At 47.4% G+C, this 17,371-nt stretch overlaps 1 protein-coding gene across 6 annotated transcripts in view; it reads left to right on the top strand.

Moving 5' to 3' along the window:
- The window catches only part of usp54a (ubiquitin specific peptidase 54a), a 61,868-nt gene that overhangs the window by 35,863 nt on the left and 8,634 nt on the right, over positions 1–17,371 (top strand). For 4 of the 6 annotated variants that reach the window (XM_029698220.1, XM_029698224.1, XM_029698223.1 and 1 more), the window contains exons 9-18: positions 1,693–1,861; positions 2,142–2,321; positions 4,758–4,934; positions 5,412–6,006; positions 6,150–6,283; positions 7,892–8,053; positions 8,691–8,810; positions 10,690–10,897; positions 11,822–12,801; positions 12,943–13,064. In XM_029698220.1, the coding sequence (XP_029554080.1) occupies positions 1,693–1,861; positions 2,142–2,321; positions 4,758–4,934; positions 5,412–6,006; positions 6,150–6,283; positions 7,892–8,053; positions 8,691–8,810; positions 10,690–10,897; positions 11,822–12,801; positions 12,943–13,064 (2,847 nt within the window). Of the gene's footprint in view, positions 1–1,692; positions 1,862–2,141; positions 2,322–4,757; positions 4,935–5,411; positions 6,007–6,149; positions 6,284–7,891; positions 8,054–8,690; positions 8,811–10,689; positions 10,898–11,821; positions 12,802–12,942; positions 13,065–17,371 lie in introns of those variants that run through there. The other 2 variants (XM_029698222.1, XM_029698226.1) reach the window with 2 other exon arrangements.

Raw genomic sequence — 17,371 nt, 5'->3', positions numbered from 1 at the left:
AATCCTCACAGATGAGAGTCCTCCACTTTACATCTTATTGTCTTTGTCTCCGTCTCTCTCTCCCGTTGCTGTGTCAAGAGGGAGAGGATATTCATCTTCTAACAACAAAATACCTGATGTTTTCTTTCATTGCTAAACAGAGGCTTGGCCCGTCGGCTCTATTCAAAGCCCTCTCTCTCTGTTTGTCGCGAATTTCACCCCAGCGCCATTAGTTTACATTATTCACCCGCTCGTTGACTCACTGGCGAGCTGGGGTTGTTTTTGCTCCATTTTTAATCGATGACACAGGCTACGTTGTCATCACAGCCCAAGGAGGGACAGTTGTCATAGGAATAGTTTAGTTTACCTTATTATCCTACTGGGAATATTTACGCCAGACAGAATTTACATCAAAAACAACAATCAGCATGTATGTACAATAATTCATGGAGAGACACACGTAACCTGCCACAGTCCTTATCATGGACAATGAGAGGTCTGCAGAGTTGCTGAGGACCCCAAAGTCTATCACATGAGGTAATCTGGATGAACTGTGATTGGTGGTTCACACTGCGGCAGTGTTGTGACCAGTCATGGGTGCAAGTTCTGATTGGCTTCTCCTTTAGTTCCAGGTCAGGTCCCCCTCTCTGTGTGACGAGGTGTGGGAGCATTGAGCAGAGGCGTTAGTTAGTTAGTTCCACATGCCTGGCCTGCTGGCCCAACTGTGCTGTGTGTCTCTCGCCCCCTCTCCTGGGGGGGCGGAGGGAAGGAAATGACACACAGCTCTGAGGGCACCGGGCCTTCTCTCACTGCTCTGGCTCACACCTATCCTTTCTCCCATCTCTCTCTTTTCCTCTCTATCTTTCTACCAGGTCCCTCCCTCCCCCAGTGGTATGGCTCTTTCTCCTTCCGTCCACCCCCTTTCTTAAAAAAATGTCTCCACTCTTCCAACTCCTCTATCCTTTTCGTCTCTCCCTTTACTCCCCTTTCCTTTCTCTCTCTCTCCTCTCTCCCCTCTCTCCTATCATGGCTTTAGTCACATAAATGTCTGTGCTGTACGTTCATTCCTGGACAGTTGCATACAAAGCAGCTTCTCTCTCTCTCTCTCTCTCTCTCTCTGTCTGTCTCTGTCTCTGTGTCTCTGTCTCTGTGTCTCTGTCTGTAAAGCCAGCACGTGAGCCAGTGAGGGTTTGGACAAAAGTGGCCTGAAAACAAGGATATCCCTCTATTGTTTATCTGGATGGGAGGGTGTGGCCAATAGAGAGCTAGAGCACAGCGGCCACCTCTGTAGACCCACGCACACATTTGCGCTGACAAACTCATACGCACACACACATTTTGCTGATACGATAGGGCTATCGGGACTTCCTGTCACATATTCCTGTGCTGAGCGAGGGCAGAGCGTTCGTTGTGCATTCGGGAAAACCAGGTTGGGGTAAGAGGGGTTGGAAAATGGCCCCTCTGGCCCTTACAGAGTCAGTTAATGTTAGCAGTAGCTATTGTACTGTAACTGTGGTCTTGACTAACTCTCATTCTTTTGGGGGCTCACTCACTTCGCTCTGTGTGTACTATTCTGTGTGTACTAGTCTGTCTTTTCTACTCTTTCCGAACAGTTTGAGATTTCACTTCAGGGATGGGCCTGAATGCTCAGGTCTAACCACTTTTTTTGAGTTCCCTGGAAAGTCGTGACATAGTTTCCTCTCTTCCTGGCAGATCGGGCCCAAGTGGAAGGACGTGGTGTCTCGGTGCATCAAGGGCCACTACCAGCCCCTGCTACTGCTCTACGCTGACCCCCGGGGGACGCCCGTGTCAGTGCAGGACCTGCCCTCCCGCCTGGACCTGCACCACTTCAACAGGTCCTACTACGACAGCGAGGACTCGGGTACGAGACGCCTCGCGTCACACGAGATCACTTGCTACACGCACAGAATGGCTGTTGCATTACTACGACCTGTGTTCAAATAGTATTTTTTTCTTCTTCTTTCAAATGGAACTAGAATTTAAAGTAAAACAAATGCAATTTAAACACCATGTATTGCTCCTTCTTGAAGCGGTTGTTTCCTGCTCTCTGTGCTGTTCTGATTAAGTCCTGGCTTGTGTGTTCTCGTTATTATCTCTGATGGCTGTCTGCGTCTGTTCCGCTGTCACGCTGTTGTTTTCAGGCCGCGAGCCGTCCATCTCCAGTGACACGCGCACCGACTCGTCGACAGACAGTTACTCCTACAAGCACTCCCACTCTCACCATGAGTCCATGGCCAGCCACTTCTCCTCTGATTCCCAGGGAACCATCATCTGTAACCCAGACAACGACACAGCCTCCCGCAGCAGCCTGGAGACCACAGGTAGTAGGAGGAGGAGTTCAGGAATAGCATGCACACACACAGACAGGGTAGATATATATGCACACACACAGACAGGGTAGATATATATGCACACACACAGACAGGGTAGATATATATGCACACACACAGACAGGGTAGATATATATGCACACACACAGACAGGGTAGATATATATGCACACACACAGACAGGGTAGAAATATATATGTACACACACAGACAGGGTAGAAATATATATGCACACACACAGACAGGGTAGAAATATATATATGCACACACACAGACAGGGTAGAAATATATATATGCACACACACAGACAGGGTAGAAATATATATATGCACACACACAGACAGGGTAGAAATATATATATGCACACACACAGACAGGGTAGAAATATATATATGCACACACACAGACAGGGTAGAAATATATATATGCACACACACAGACAGGGTAGATATATATGCACACACACAGACAGGGTAGATATATATGCACACACACACAGACAGGGTAGATATATATGCACACACACAGACAGGGTAGATATTTATGCGCACACACACAGACAGGGTAGAAATATATATATGCACACACACAGACAGGGTAGAAATATATATATGCACACACACAGACAGGGTAGAAATATATATATGCACACACACAGACAGGGTAGATATATATGCACACACACAGACAGGGTAGATATATATGCACACACACAGACAGGGTAGATATATATGCACACACACAGACAGGGTAGAAATATATATGTACACACACAGACAGGGTAGAAATATATATATGCACACACACAGACAGGGTAGAAATATATATATGCACACACACAGACAGGGTAGAAATATATATATGCACACACACAGACAGGGTAGAAATATATATATGCACACACACAGACAGGGTAGAAATATATATATGCACACACACAGACAGGGTAGAAATATATATATGCACACACACAGACAGGGTAGAAATATATATATGCACACACACAGACAGGGTAGAAATATATATATGCACACACACAGACAGGGTAGATATATATGCACACACACACAGACAGGGTAGATATATATGCACACACACAGACAGGGTAGATATTTATGCGCACACACACAGACAGGGTATATATTTATGCGCACACACACAGACAGGGTATATATTTATGCGCACACACACAGACAGGGTATATATTTATGCGCACACACACAGACAGGGTATATATTTATGCGCACACACACAGACAGGGTAGATATATATGCACACACACAGACAGGGTAGATATATATGCACACACACAGACAGGGTAGATATATATGCACACACACAGACAGGGTAGATATATATGCACACACACAGACAGGGTAGATATATATGCACACACACAGACAGGGTAGATATATATGCACACACACACAGACAGGGTAGATATATATGCACACACACACAGACAGGGTATATATTTATGCACACACACACAGACAGGGTAGATTTATATGCACACACACAGACAGGGTAGATATATATGCACACACACACAGACAGGGTATATATTTATGCGCACACACACAGACAGGGTATATATTTATGCACACACACAGACAGGGTAGATATATATGCACACACACAGACAGGGTAGATATATGCACACAGACAGTCAGGGTAGATATATATGCACACACACAGACAGGGTAGAAATAAATGCACACACACAGACAGGGTAGATATATATGCACACACACAGACAGGGTAGATATATATGCACACACACAGACAGGGTAGAAATATATGCACACACACAGACAGGGTAGATATATATGCACACACACAGACAGGGTAGATATATATGCACACATACAGTTAGGGTAGATATATATGCACACTCAAACATAAATAGGGTCTGTAGCTCACTCAAACACATAAGTATGCACAGACACACACAGTCGCATACATGCACGCAGGCACACACACACACACACACAGAGCATACTCCCAGGCCGTTGCACCAGAGGAGGCTGGTGGGAGAAGCTGTAGGAGGATGGGCTCATTGTAAAGATTGGAGTGGTAGATTGGAATGGTATCAAACACATGGAAACCACGTTCCATTGAATCCATTCCAGCCATTACAATGAGCCCGTCCTCCTATAGCTCTTCCCACCAGCCTCCTCTTATATACACAGACTAAACTGTGTATTAATTCATGCTTTTACCTTGCATGTATGCACACATGCAACTACCTAGGTTTTAGCATGTAATGCTCACCCAAACATACTCAAGACAGATGTGTACAGAGGATTAAATCCACAGCCATTACCCAATCATGTTGATCATGGATTATGTGTCATCATTTCTCGCATGTCGTAACCATGTAAACGGTCATCAAAAATCTCCTCCCTCGCTTCTCGTTGTTGCTAAGGCCAAGTGACGAACAGTGGGCCAGTGCAGTGCCACTCTCTGAGGAAAGGCGGGACAGTGGACAGGAAGGGCGGGGCCAGTGACAGGAAGCGGAGCTCTAGTCGTCCGAGGCGACTTGAGGAGAGGAGCCGGGGCTCTAAGACTGACGAAGCCTCGTCGGCAGGTTACCACAGCGAGGGTACGAAGGAACCAATCACACGGCAGAGCCAAGAGACTAGGGACCAATCACACGGCAGAGCCAGGGGACAAGTGATCTATGACAGAAGAGCATGATGACTCAGGAGACTATACTGTATCTTGCAGCTCATCAGAATCAGTGCTTCTAGTCTTTCGCAGGTAGTTCATAGTATTTGGGTTTTACATATTTAACAAGAAGATCAGGTACAGGAGTAGGGTATCTTGTAGTGTACTGTAATCTGTGTGTCTTTACCATTTTCTCTTGTTCTGTCCAGTTAGCCGTTATCACCAAAGTTGTCACTCGCGGTGCACTTTCATCCTATTATTTTCTTGCTTTTTCCACCCCTCCCCATCGACACATGACATCACACCACTAATGTATTTATCTCCCACTCTCTGTCTCCCTCCCTCCATTTCACTCCGTCTCCCTCCCTTCATCTCCCTCCTCTTCTCTCTCCTGTCTCCCTGGCTTCTATAGGGGAGACTCTGAAGGAGCAACAAGCACCTCGCACCGCACCCAAGTCCTCCTCCTCCAGTCGACTGAGGGATTTCAAGGAGACCATGAGCAACATCATCCACAGTCGCCCCCTCTCCGCCTCCTCCTCGGGCTCCGGGGCCCTTGGGGGTCTAGGGGCCGAGTCAGGGGCCACCACCAAGGCCAGAGACTGGGAGGCCGACAGCACCAGCAGTGAGTCCAAGTCCAGCTCCTCCGGGGGACGATACAGACCGGCCTGGAGGCCCCGGAGAGAGGCCCTCAATATAGACAGTATCTTCAGTAGGGAGAGACGTAGACAGGCTGGGTATAGTCCCCTAGGGGCCACTCTGCCTGAAGACAGTGGGGCCCCAGCTGAGGGCCCCACAGGGTCAGTCACTGGACAAGGACAGGGGCCCTTTGGTAATATGGCCTCCTCCTGGACCCTGCCAACCACCAGGGGCCATAACATGGAGCAGCAGCCCCCCAGGCTCATCCAGAGGATGGAGAGTGGCTATGAGAGCAGCGAGAGGAACAGTAACAGTCCTGTTAGCCTGGACATGCCTCTCAGCGAGGGACCCAATGCTGCTAATACACATGGGTACAGTAGAGTATATACAAACTGCTTGGAACGATTCTGGATGATAGTAATTCACATATCCGAAAAAGCTAGACTCACAAATATCGATAGCTACATGATGAACTGTGTATTGTATGACTGACTTCTCTGTCTGTCTCTCTTAGGGACACCGGTCTGAAGAAGCCTTCCAGCTCCAGCTCAGGTCCATCATGGCGCTCCGTGCCCAAGTCTAAGAGCAGCAGTGCTCTCCTGCAGGACGTCAAGGCTGCATGCAGGGGCAACAGCCACATAAGCCTGGGTAGGTCTGAGTCTGTGTGTCAGTGCATTTCCCACAATGTGTGTGGAGTTGTGTCTGTTTTGGGGTGTATACAGTGCATTCGGAAAGTATTCAGACTTCTCTTTTTCCACGTTTGATACAGCCTCATTCTAAAATGGATTAAATCGTTTATTTCCCTCATCAATCTACACACAATACTCCATAATGACAAAGCGAAACAGGTTTTTAGAAATGTTTGCTCATTTATTACAAATAAAAAACAGAAATACCTTATTTACATAAGTTTTCAGACCTTTTGCTATGAGACTCGAAATTGAGCTCAGGTGCATCCTGTTTCCATTGATCATCCTTGAGATGTTTCTTTAACTTGATTAGAGTCCATTTGTGGTAAATTCAATTGATTGGACATGATTTGGAAAGGCACACACCTGTCTATATAAACAATGTCCCACAGTTGACAGTCCATGTCAGAGGAAAAACCAAGCCATGAGCTCTGACAGAGCTCCAGAGTTTCTCTGTGGAGATGGGAGAACCTTCCAGAAGGACAACCATCCCTGCAGTACTCCACCAATCACACCTTTATGGTAGAGTGGCCAGACGAAAGCCACTCCTCAGTAAAAGGCACATGACAGCACACTTGGAGTTTGCCAAAAGGCACCTAAAGGACTCAGACCATGAGAAACAAGATTCTCTGGTCTGATGAAATCAAGATGGAACTCTTTGGTCTGAATGCCAAGCGTCACGTATGGAGGAAACCTGGCACCATCCCTACAGTGAAGCATGGTGGTGGCAGCATCATGCTGTGGGGATGTTTTTCAGCTGCAGGGACTGGGAGACTAGTCAGGATCGAGGGAAAGATGAACGGAGTAAAGTACAGAGAGATCTTTGATGAAAACCTGCTCCAGAGCGCTCAGGACCTTAGACTGGGGCGAAGGTTCACCTTCCAGGACAACAACCCTAAGCACACAGCCAAGACAACGCAGGAGTGGCTTCGGGACAAGTCTCTGAATGTCTTTGAGTGGCCCAGCCAGAGCCTGAAATTGAACCCGGTCGAATATCTCTGGAGAGACCTGACAATAGCTGTGCAGAGACGATCCCCATCCAACCTGACAGAGCTTGAGAGGATCTGCAGAGAAGAATGGGAGAAACTCCCCAAATACAGGTGTGCCAACCTTTGTAGCGTCATACCCAAGAAGACTCGAGGCTCTAATCGCTGCCAAAGGTGCTTCAACAAAGTATTGAGTAATTGTAATATGTAAGATTTCTGTGTTTTTTTTAATGAAATTTGCTAAAATTTCAAAAAAACTGTTTTTGCTTTGTCATTATGGGGTATTGTGTGTTGATTGATTTGGGGGGAAAAAACATTTAATCCATTTTAGAATAAGGCTGTAACGTAACAAAATGTGGAAAAAGTCAAGGGGTCTGAATACGTTCCGAATGCACTGTATATGCATTATAAACTCTGAGCAGATGGTTTATGTTAATTCATCTCTGTATCTCAGTGTGCTCAAAGTGTGATGAAGTGTACACACTGTCACTCCTCACACCTCTTCCCCCTGCCTTGTCTTGTAACGCTATTGAACCATTATAGAAAGCTACGATATTAACGTGTGTGTTTGTGTCACATAGCGGGAGAAGGCCGCAGCGAACTGGACGAGCTGCAGGAGGAGGTGGCCAAGCGAGCGAAGGAGCAGGAGTTACAGAGGAGGAAGGAGAAGGAAAAAGAGGCCGCCTTGGGGTTCAACCCCAGACCCAGCAAGTTCATGGACCTGGACGAGTTACAGAACCAGGGTAAGGCCCCAGACCAGACCCAACCCCAGCCTGGTTGCTCAGCTAGAGGAGTTCCACTCTGAAGCCCATGAGTAACAGGGTTGGTGACCACTGTAGTAGAGCATGTGGAAATCAGAAGAGAACAGGGAGCTGTATCAGTTGTTCTCCGGAGGCAGCCCTGCCCCACACTGCCTGGGTTTGGGTGTGTGTCTCTTTATGTAGCAGGTGTCTGAGTGCTCCATGTTGAAAGCACACTGAGTGGGCTGACTAATGGGACTGCTGTTGTCTAACAAAAAAGAGCATTGTTCCCCCACCCACACAATTGGAAGTTTCCTCATTCAGATGGTTAGAATGTGTGGCCGGCCAGTGGCCCAGTCACAGCGTACAAGGGTTAAAAAGAGTGTTTGAATGTTCGCTGCGTTTTGTAGTGGAGAGAAATTGGATTGAACTAGAGGGGCTTGTAGCAGTATTCACGGATTTAGGTCAGACGATCCTGATGCGATTCTGAAGTGAACAATAAGTCCTCCATCTTTAAAGGGTTTCAAAGACATATAATTAACTCAACCCCCCCACGGTGTGCCTTTTTTGTTTTAAATATATTTCTGGGTGTGTTTAAAGATCTTTGCTTTTGATGTGTGTGCATATCTGTGTTTCTTAGGCAAAGGGGACGGCTATGAACGGTGCGTGTCGGACGCTGAGCTACTGCTAGAACAGTCTCTGCGACTGGAGCAGGCTGGCGAGGTGGCCGCCGCTCTGTCTGTGGTTAATGAAGCTGTATGTAAGTAGCCCTGACCTGCCTCCCTGTGCCTGCTGCCAGCCCAGCCGACCCGCTAGAACACCATACCACCACCTACCTACCTGTATGTCTGTCCATGTGTGTCTCTGTTGCTTTCACCTGTAGTCCTTACCACTATTGTGCATAAGACGGCTATGCTACAAGAAGGGTGTGGTCATTTGACCTTTGGTGTGGACTGGAGGGTCCTATATGACAAAGACCTACTTTCAGGCCACAGAGTCACTTGGTTTGAACCAGTCATCTGACTATCTATACACAAAAGGTTAAAGATGACCTCCAGTGATTTAAAAAAAAAAAAACGTTTACTGTTGAAAAGCGATATCCCAAGTATAAATACAGTAAAGTACACACACTAAAGGGTAGACACAACTGTAAAGTTCAAGGAGTAGGGCATTCAAGGAGTTGGTCTGATGGGAAGTTGTGATTTCACCGGCCTCTCCCTTTGCTTGAGGAGCAATAGAGAGCAAAAGAGAGAAGGCCCACCCCACCAGTGCCACTTTATGGTATTGGCAGAATACTTGCTGCAATGCGCGTGCAACACGGTGCTCTATCGTCTCCTAGCGATAGTTTGTTGCAAAACCCTTTTAGTGCCCGCAACTATAGCTCTTGTTTTATCCAAATATCTTGACATTTGTGCTTTCTGTCCAGTCAGACTTACAATAAGAGTCTTGAATGAGTAATGACTAGGGGAAGAGACAATTTGGTCTGTCTAAACACAAGTTTGGGACGGCTGATAAGGTCAGCAGCCCTCTGCCTACCAACCATCCCTGTCTGATGATAATGAAACGAGGCGAGTCGCCGGGATGTTTACCCATCACCGTGGTTACTAGCCTGCCTGGTAGCACAGAGAGGGAGGGGTCAGGGTGGGGGGGGGGGGGTTGTGGGGTTGGGGAACCCAGCGCTATGACAACCAAGTCTTCCCAAGGCTCATTTAGGACAATGTGGCCTGGGTCTGTTATGTCAACATGGTAGTGAGTCTGTTGTTAGTGTGGTCTCTCTGTCTGTGTTTGTCCTCGTTTCCTAATGTCTCTGTGTTTTGATGTGACTTTCACAGTTTCACTGTCTCTGTCGTGAGCGTCTTGAATGTGTGCTTGATACTCCTGACTTGTCCACTGAGGAATGCTCACACACACACACACACACACACACACACACACACACACACACACACACAATTTCCCTTGTCAGGCACCCCACTATCCCCTCGTCTCACAAAGCCCATTCCTCCATTTCTCCCTTTAAGATCTACAGCAAGTCAAGTCGATTACTAAAAACGTCTGAACTAAAGATATTTCGCCCGCTATCCAAGACAAAGAGTTTGAAAAATAGCCGCTATATTTCTCAGTTCAGCCGCCGTGACATGAGTCGAAATACCGAGGACAGCCTTTATTTTCTTCTCAGTCTGGTTGGATATATTGGGCCGAGGGAAGGGCTCAGCTTAAAACTATCAATTGAATTGTTTTGCCTTAACACAGTTCACTTTGATTTGATTAATTTAACGTTATTCTATATGATTTAACCATTTGCCGTATGAACAGAATATTTTGTTAAGAGTCACTGTGGATCTTAATTTCCCCAGTGTGTATCATCAGCCTTTGTCCATTTTAATTTACAACACACACACATCCATTTTACTCACCAAGCGTGGTGCCTGTTTGTGTCCTCCCCCACCCCAAAAGCCATCCATCCACCCACCCACCCACCCCTCCCAAACCCACGTCATTATTTCAACAGTCTAATCCTATGATTTGATTTTGTGCCAAGTGTTTTTGCATGCATCCCCATAACGCAGCTCTTTATTTTCTGCATTTTTCTATATTTTTTTCTTTTCTGCTTTCCTTCCCTTTTTTTCGCACTGTAGCTAAACTCAGGCTTCCCATGCATGAGGGTGGCGCTAACACCCATAGCAGGACATTGGCTGAGGCCCGGCTGCAAAAGTGCATGAGGAGAGCGCGGGGCCTGCAGCAGCGCATGCAACAGCAGCAGCAGGAAGACAGACCCCAGCAACAGGATTTGGAGCAGACAGAGAAGCAGGATCAGCCTTGTCCCTCTCCCCAGGGGCCCCCCAGGTACCAGCACTGTCTCCTGTCTGTGTCCTGTGACTCCCATCCCCCAGCTGACCTCACTTGTTCAGCCCAAACCGGTGGCTGAGCTCCTCATGTGACTCTGGAAGGAGTGGAACAAGGGATCACACAGTCCTGGTTTATTCTTTAACATGCAAAATGCTTTGCAGGTAGTATAGGAAAAACACCATTGATTTGTATGTAGAAGGTGTGTTCAATGTGCATACAAACAAAGGGAGAAAGGCTGTTTTATTTTCTTTAACCTAGGTTCTTTACAGTAGGCCTATGTGTGCTAATCAGATTCCTACATCTAACCATAAATACAGCATCATTTTTTCCTAACACACAATTTTATCCTTGTGTTTTAAGATTTTCAAATATTTGCTAATGCCATCTCTTATTCAGTGTAGCCAGTGCTGCTGTGTTGTTTGGAGGGTTGTTTGTGGGTGTTTACTCTTTAGTTATTGTGGAGGTTGCTGTGAGTCCAGGTCCTAGGGGGTCCACAGACACGAGTGCCTCTTCCAGGGGTCCGGTTCTGAGCCACCCCCGCCATCCCCGTGGCTCACCTGTGCCAAAGCTCTAAAATGTCCATCTGTTACAGGAACATCACACACACACACACACACACACACACACACACACACACACACACACACACACACACACACACAGTTAACTCGCACGCATGCACAGTCAACTCACATACCCGCACACACGGACTCCCATGGACACACTGACATGCGCACACACACACACACCCACTAACATTTTAGACCTAGAACATGTGTATAGTATACAAAGTAGTATTTAGTAATGTATAGTAAACAATACAAAATCCTGCTCTGTTTCAGAGCAAAGACATGCGAGAGATGCCTCGCCATCATTCACTAACCAGCCCATAACATGAGCCTCTTTCCTCCTCCTTCCTAGTGAACAGCCTGTCCCAATCCAAATACTGTTGACAGATGCCCAGGAGGACCAACCACAAGCAGTCCCAGAAGCCACCAGAAACACACCTTCTCCTCTCTATGTTAAGCCCCTCCCCTCCAGCACAAACTCACTCCCTGAGCCCCTGAGCCACCCCCCTGTTGCTATGCCCCCGAGCCCTCACACAGGGTCACCCACGGGGGGGTTCATAGCGGAGGCGTGGGGGCGCCGGGAAGGACTGGAGATGTCAGGCGTGCTAGATAACTCCTGCACTCATGTGAGACCCCTCCACAAGCACGCTGCCGTGTCCCTGCCTGCCCTGTGTGTGGACGGCCGGGACGAGAGCTTTACTGAGGGAGGCCATGACCAGACCCCAGCCCTGCCCAACCACCAGCCAGCTGCACCCTCACACTGGAACAGTAACCCCCCAGCCCAGACTCTGCCCACCCCACGCCCGCACTCCAGGACACCCTCTCCAGTCAGCCACACCTCAGAGGAAAGGGGCGACGCCAACATGGAGGATGCCTATTCCAGATGGCCAGCCCTGGGCCCCTCTCAGCCTCCTCCAGCCCATCAGAACCACAGCTCCCCTGTCCCCATCTCCTCCAACACCTCCAGGCTCGGCCCTCCACCACCTCCTCCCACCTGTAACTGGTCCGGCTGGAGCCTGGACCAGCTGGCCGCCTTCGACTCCCCCTTCTACACCCCTCCTACAGACTCCCACTGTCCCCCATCCGCTCCCATCAGACCAGGGCGGACCCCTTCCCCAGCATCTGGAAACTACAGGCCAGGTGCCGCCATGCCAGTGGAGCGCTGGGCAGAGAATGTGACCCGCTATTACAACTCCCAGGCTGCCCCTGTGGTTGGGTCGCCCTGTGAGGAGCTGTCGGAGCTAGACTCTCTGTACCAGGCGAGCCTTCAGGCCACCAGCCTGCCCCGGGCCCCACGCGGAGTCAGCCCCCAGCCCACTGCCAACAAGCAACGTAAGTATACTCACTGACCAGTGATGTATGGTACAACTGTAAAAAAAAAATATTAGAAAAGGTAGATATGATGAGGGATAAAAATGTAAGTGGGTGAGAGCTGTCCACGACTAATACTGTGTCTCTGTGTTGTATCTGCAGCGGCTAGGAAGCTGTTGTCTGGGCTGGCTGCACCTGGCCGCTCCAAGACTCCCACAGCCGAGTTAGAGAGATGTGCTTACAGAACGCCAGGCTACACCAGCAGCCCCACACAACACAACAAGGTTGGCATCCACTGTGTGTGTGTGTGTGTGTGTGTGTGTGTGTGTGTGTGTGTGTGTGTGTGTGTGTGTGTGTGTGTGTGTGTGTGTGTGTGTGTGTGCGCGTGTGCGTGTGCATGCGTGCATGGTCCTACATGTGGCTGATTGTGAGTTTCAGGGCTGTGTGTGGTGATGCATGTTCAAAGCTGTGTGTGTTGAGGCTGCTTGGTGATTTGGTGCGGATGTGTGAAGGTTGTATCTTAGTGACGTGTGTGGGTGGACTGGCATGTGTTTGCGTCAGTCCCTGTGTCTGTGCATGCATATTTTTTTGCAGGGCTTGACATTCAGATACATTTGCTAGTGGCACACCGGGTCAGTGGCTTTTCAAAGTTACTGGCTCCAACATTGTAACCACTGGCCCATATTGTATTGGTGTGGTGGTGCAGCATAACAAAAACGCATATTCATAACTGTTTTGATTAGATGCTAGGCTCTGACTATCATTGAATGGAGGTCAGACTGCAGTCTTGTTTTGTCAGAGGATGACCCGGACTCAACATGATGCCCTGTGATAACTGAAAAAAAGACACTGAAACAACATTTTGTTGAAAGGAATAATTTTATGAAAAGCATGTCATTGTGTGAATTTGATAGCCTCATCCCCCCATGCTTCATTTCCTCCCCCCCATTCGTCTCAAACTCCTCAAGCTCTCTCTCCAGAGCCTCTTCTGTTGGCTGGTTTTGTCTTCCGCCCCAAGCAGTGAACCCTGGGCGTCTAGCTGGCAGACCCAGACCCCCACCACCTCAGAACAGCTTGCCCTGCGTTGAATTCATCAAGGTCTGGTCCCTAAATTCTGATGAGGTGGCTGAGTAGAGTTGTCGCCAGAGAGGAACTCCAGTCGGTTGTGATACTTTACATGCAGAACAATCCCCTTTCGCAGACAGCTGTGCTGATGGCCATTGCGAGATAGTGAGCTAATTGGGAAACTGGTGACTTTAAAAAATATATTTTATATATATTTCTTTATAATTATTTTTTTTACCTCCTTTTTCTCTCCAATTTCGTGGTATCCAATTGGTAGTTACAGTCTTGTCTCATTGCTGCATCTCCCGTACGGACTCGGGAGAGGCGAAGGTCAAGAGCCGTACGTCCTCCGAAACACAACCCAACCAAGCCGCACTGCTTCTTGACACAATGCCCACTTAACCTGGAAGCCAGCCGCACCAATATGTCGGAGGAAACACTGTGCACCTGGCGACCGTGTCAACGTGCACTGCACCCGGCCCACCACAGGAGTCGCTAGTCCACAATGGGACAAGGACATCCCTGCCGGCCAAACCCTCCCCTAACCCGGATGACGCTGGGCCAATTGTGCGCCACCTCATGGGTCTCCCGGTCGTGGCTGGCTGCGACAGAGCCTGGACTCGAACCCAGAATCTCTAGTGGCACAGCTAGCACAGCGATGCAGCGGCTTAGACAACTACGCCACTCGGAAGGCCCGACTTGGTGACTTTTATAAAATCAAATTTTGTAGCGTAAAATGCTTACTTACCGTAAAATGCTTACTTACAAGCCCTTAACCAACAATGCAGTTCAAGAAATAGAGTTAAGAAAATATTTACTAAATAAACAAAAGTAAAAAAATATAATAAAATGTTACACAATAAAATAGCAATAACGAGGCTATATGCAGGGGTTACCGGTACAGAGTCAATGTGCGGGGGTACAGGTTAGTCGAGGTAATTTGTACATGTAGGTAGGGTTAAAGTGACTAGGCATAGATAATAAGCAGCGGTGTAAAAACACTGGGGGGGTCAATGTAAATAGTTTGGGTGGCAATTTGATTAATTGTTCAGCAGTCTTATGGCTTGGGGGTAGAAGCTGTTGAGGAGCCTTTTGGACCTAGACTTGGTGCTTTGGTACCACTTGCCGCATGGTAGCAGAGAGAACAGTCTATGAGTGGAGTCTTTGACAACTTTTGGGGCCTTCCTCTGAGACTAGTATATAGGTCCTGAATGGCAGGAAGCTTGGCCCCAGTGATGTACTGGGCTGTACGCACTATCCTCTGTAGCGCCTTACGGATGCCGAGCAGTTGCCATACCAGGCGGTGATGCAACCGGTCAGGATGCTCTCCATCTGGGGACCCATGCCAAATCTTTTCAGTCTCCTGAGGGGGAAAAGGCATTGTCGTGCCCTCTTCACGACTTTCTTGGTGTGTTTGGACCATGATAGTTTGTTGTGATGTGGATACCAAGGAACTTGAAACTCTCGACCCGCTCCACTACAATCCTGTCGATGTGAATGGGGGCATGTTCGGCCCTCCTTTTCCTGTTGTCCATGATCATCTCCTTTGTCTTGCTCATGTTGATGGATAGGTTATCTTTTCCTGGCACCACACTGCCAGGTCTCTGACCTCCTCCCTATAGGCTGTCTCATCGTTGTCAGTGATCAGGCCTACCACCGTTGTGTCGTCAGCAAACTTTATGGAGTCGTGCTTGGCTAAGCAGCCATGGGTGAACAGAGAGTAAAGGAGGCGAATAAGCACGCACCCTTGAGGGGCCCCCGTGTTGAGGATCAGCGTGGCAGATGTGTTGTTGCCTACCCTAACCACCTGGGGGCGGCCCGTCAGGAATTCCAGGATTCAGTTGCAGAGGGAGGTGTTTAGTCCCAGAAGAGAATGTAACAATATACACTAATTCTCGGTATGCATTTGGAGTAATTCATGATTTCAGTACATCACAGTTGGGCATGTTAACAGCGACAGGAACACCAATAAAAAATGGTCTGCCTCAACTATTCCAGCACCATTTCAACTTCAACATTTCAACATCATCAAATCACCTCTGCTTAGTCTATTACAGTGACAACTAAAAGATACCACAAACAATTTAGTCCAATCAACGTGAGCTAAATATGATGTGGCTGTCCATGCTTTTGATTTGTGTGTGTGTGTGCACGTTTGGGCAAGTAGAACATTATGTTGACTCACCCTACTTGTAGAGAAACGCCAATACCATCCTCCTCTCTTTCATGTTGATGAAACGGTCTATCACTCTGTCATACAGTACATGTTTTATTTTTTGTTGTCCTAGGCTACCTGGCTAAAATGCTTGCTCGCTGGAAGGCTAACGTTAGCTAGTTAACGTTAGCCTTCTACATATTGAACTTCCATCCTCTCAGACCAGGGGCACAGCAATGTATTAATTAATGGAAATTCATGTATTACGGAGAATTAAGTAATGAATTACGGAGAATTTAGTAAAACCACAAGTCCAAATCCCAATCTCCATCCATGGCTAATTTAGGAAAGGGCCAACTTTAGCTAGCTAGCTAGACACCGGAGGACAACAACACAACGAGATGCAACAATTCAAGTTGTTTCTGTCAATGACGCATGCTCTCAATGCGATATTATAGGAGTGACGTCAAAATCCAAGCTGGCTTCTCTTGACACTTTTTTTTGGTGCGTCAGGACCATTTAGCTGAGCTCGCTCAGTTTAGCTCAACGCTGATTGGCAAATTTGGTATACTTTTTTATCAAGGGAGGCCAAATGCTCGCTGGTTTCCCTTGCATTCCATTCAATGCTACGGGCGGCAACAATGTCATACTCGTTTGGACCAGACAGCATCAGATAGATGGCCTATACATAGAAATAAGCACGCACCCTTGAGAAAGCATCCAAGCGAGTGAAACAGCGCCCCTGTTTCACTCGCTTGGATGCTTTCTCATGTGAGATACATTCAGCCTCTTGCGAATTGAAGGAAAATGATGAAACATAGAGAGACAAAATATCAATTATTGTATGTTTATTTGGACAACTTTTTGGGGAAGCCTGGCTTCCCTTGGCATCTATGAATACACGCCACCGATAACACAACAGTTTTTGTGACAAAACCATCAGTAGTGTAGAAAATGTGATGGAAACCCATTTAAGTTGTATTTTTCATTCAGTACATAGAAATTTAACCGCAAAAGATATTTTGATGTGCGTTACATCATTACGCACAGAGTTTTATCCACAATAAGTCTCTGGTGGGAAAATGTGGATATTGTTTTAAGCAGATTAAAATCTGTCTCAAATTGTATGGAAACCTAGCTAGTGGTGTTTCCAACAAATGGACAAAAATCAGTGCGTGATTACATCGTGCACACAAATTGTACTTTTTCGCGCACGTTTTCATGTACCGAAATGCGTTTCCGTTGCATTTTCAACTCTACCAAGCATCAATCATCATGTTTCCAGAATAAGACCCTCGATAGTCATTGGAAAGGAGCATCATGTGTAGTTCATCATCGTTTATTTAATAATCTGTAGCCTAATAAAGTGGT

The sequence above is a fragment of the Salmo trutta genome, chromosome 18 (genome assembly GCF_901001165.1).
Source record: "Salmo trutta chromosome 18, fSalTru1.1, whole genome shotgun sequence".
NCBI classification, from domain to species: Eukaryota; Metazoa; Chordata; class Actinopteri; order Salmoniformes; family Salmonidae; genus Salmo; species Salmo trutta.
Note: the sequence above shows the minus strand (reverse complement) of the source record. Positions and strands in the feature narration are given on the sequence as shown.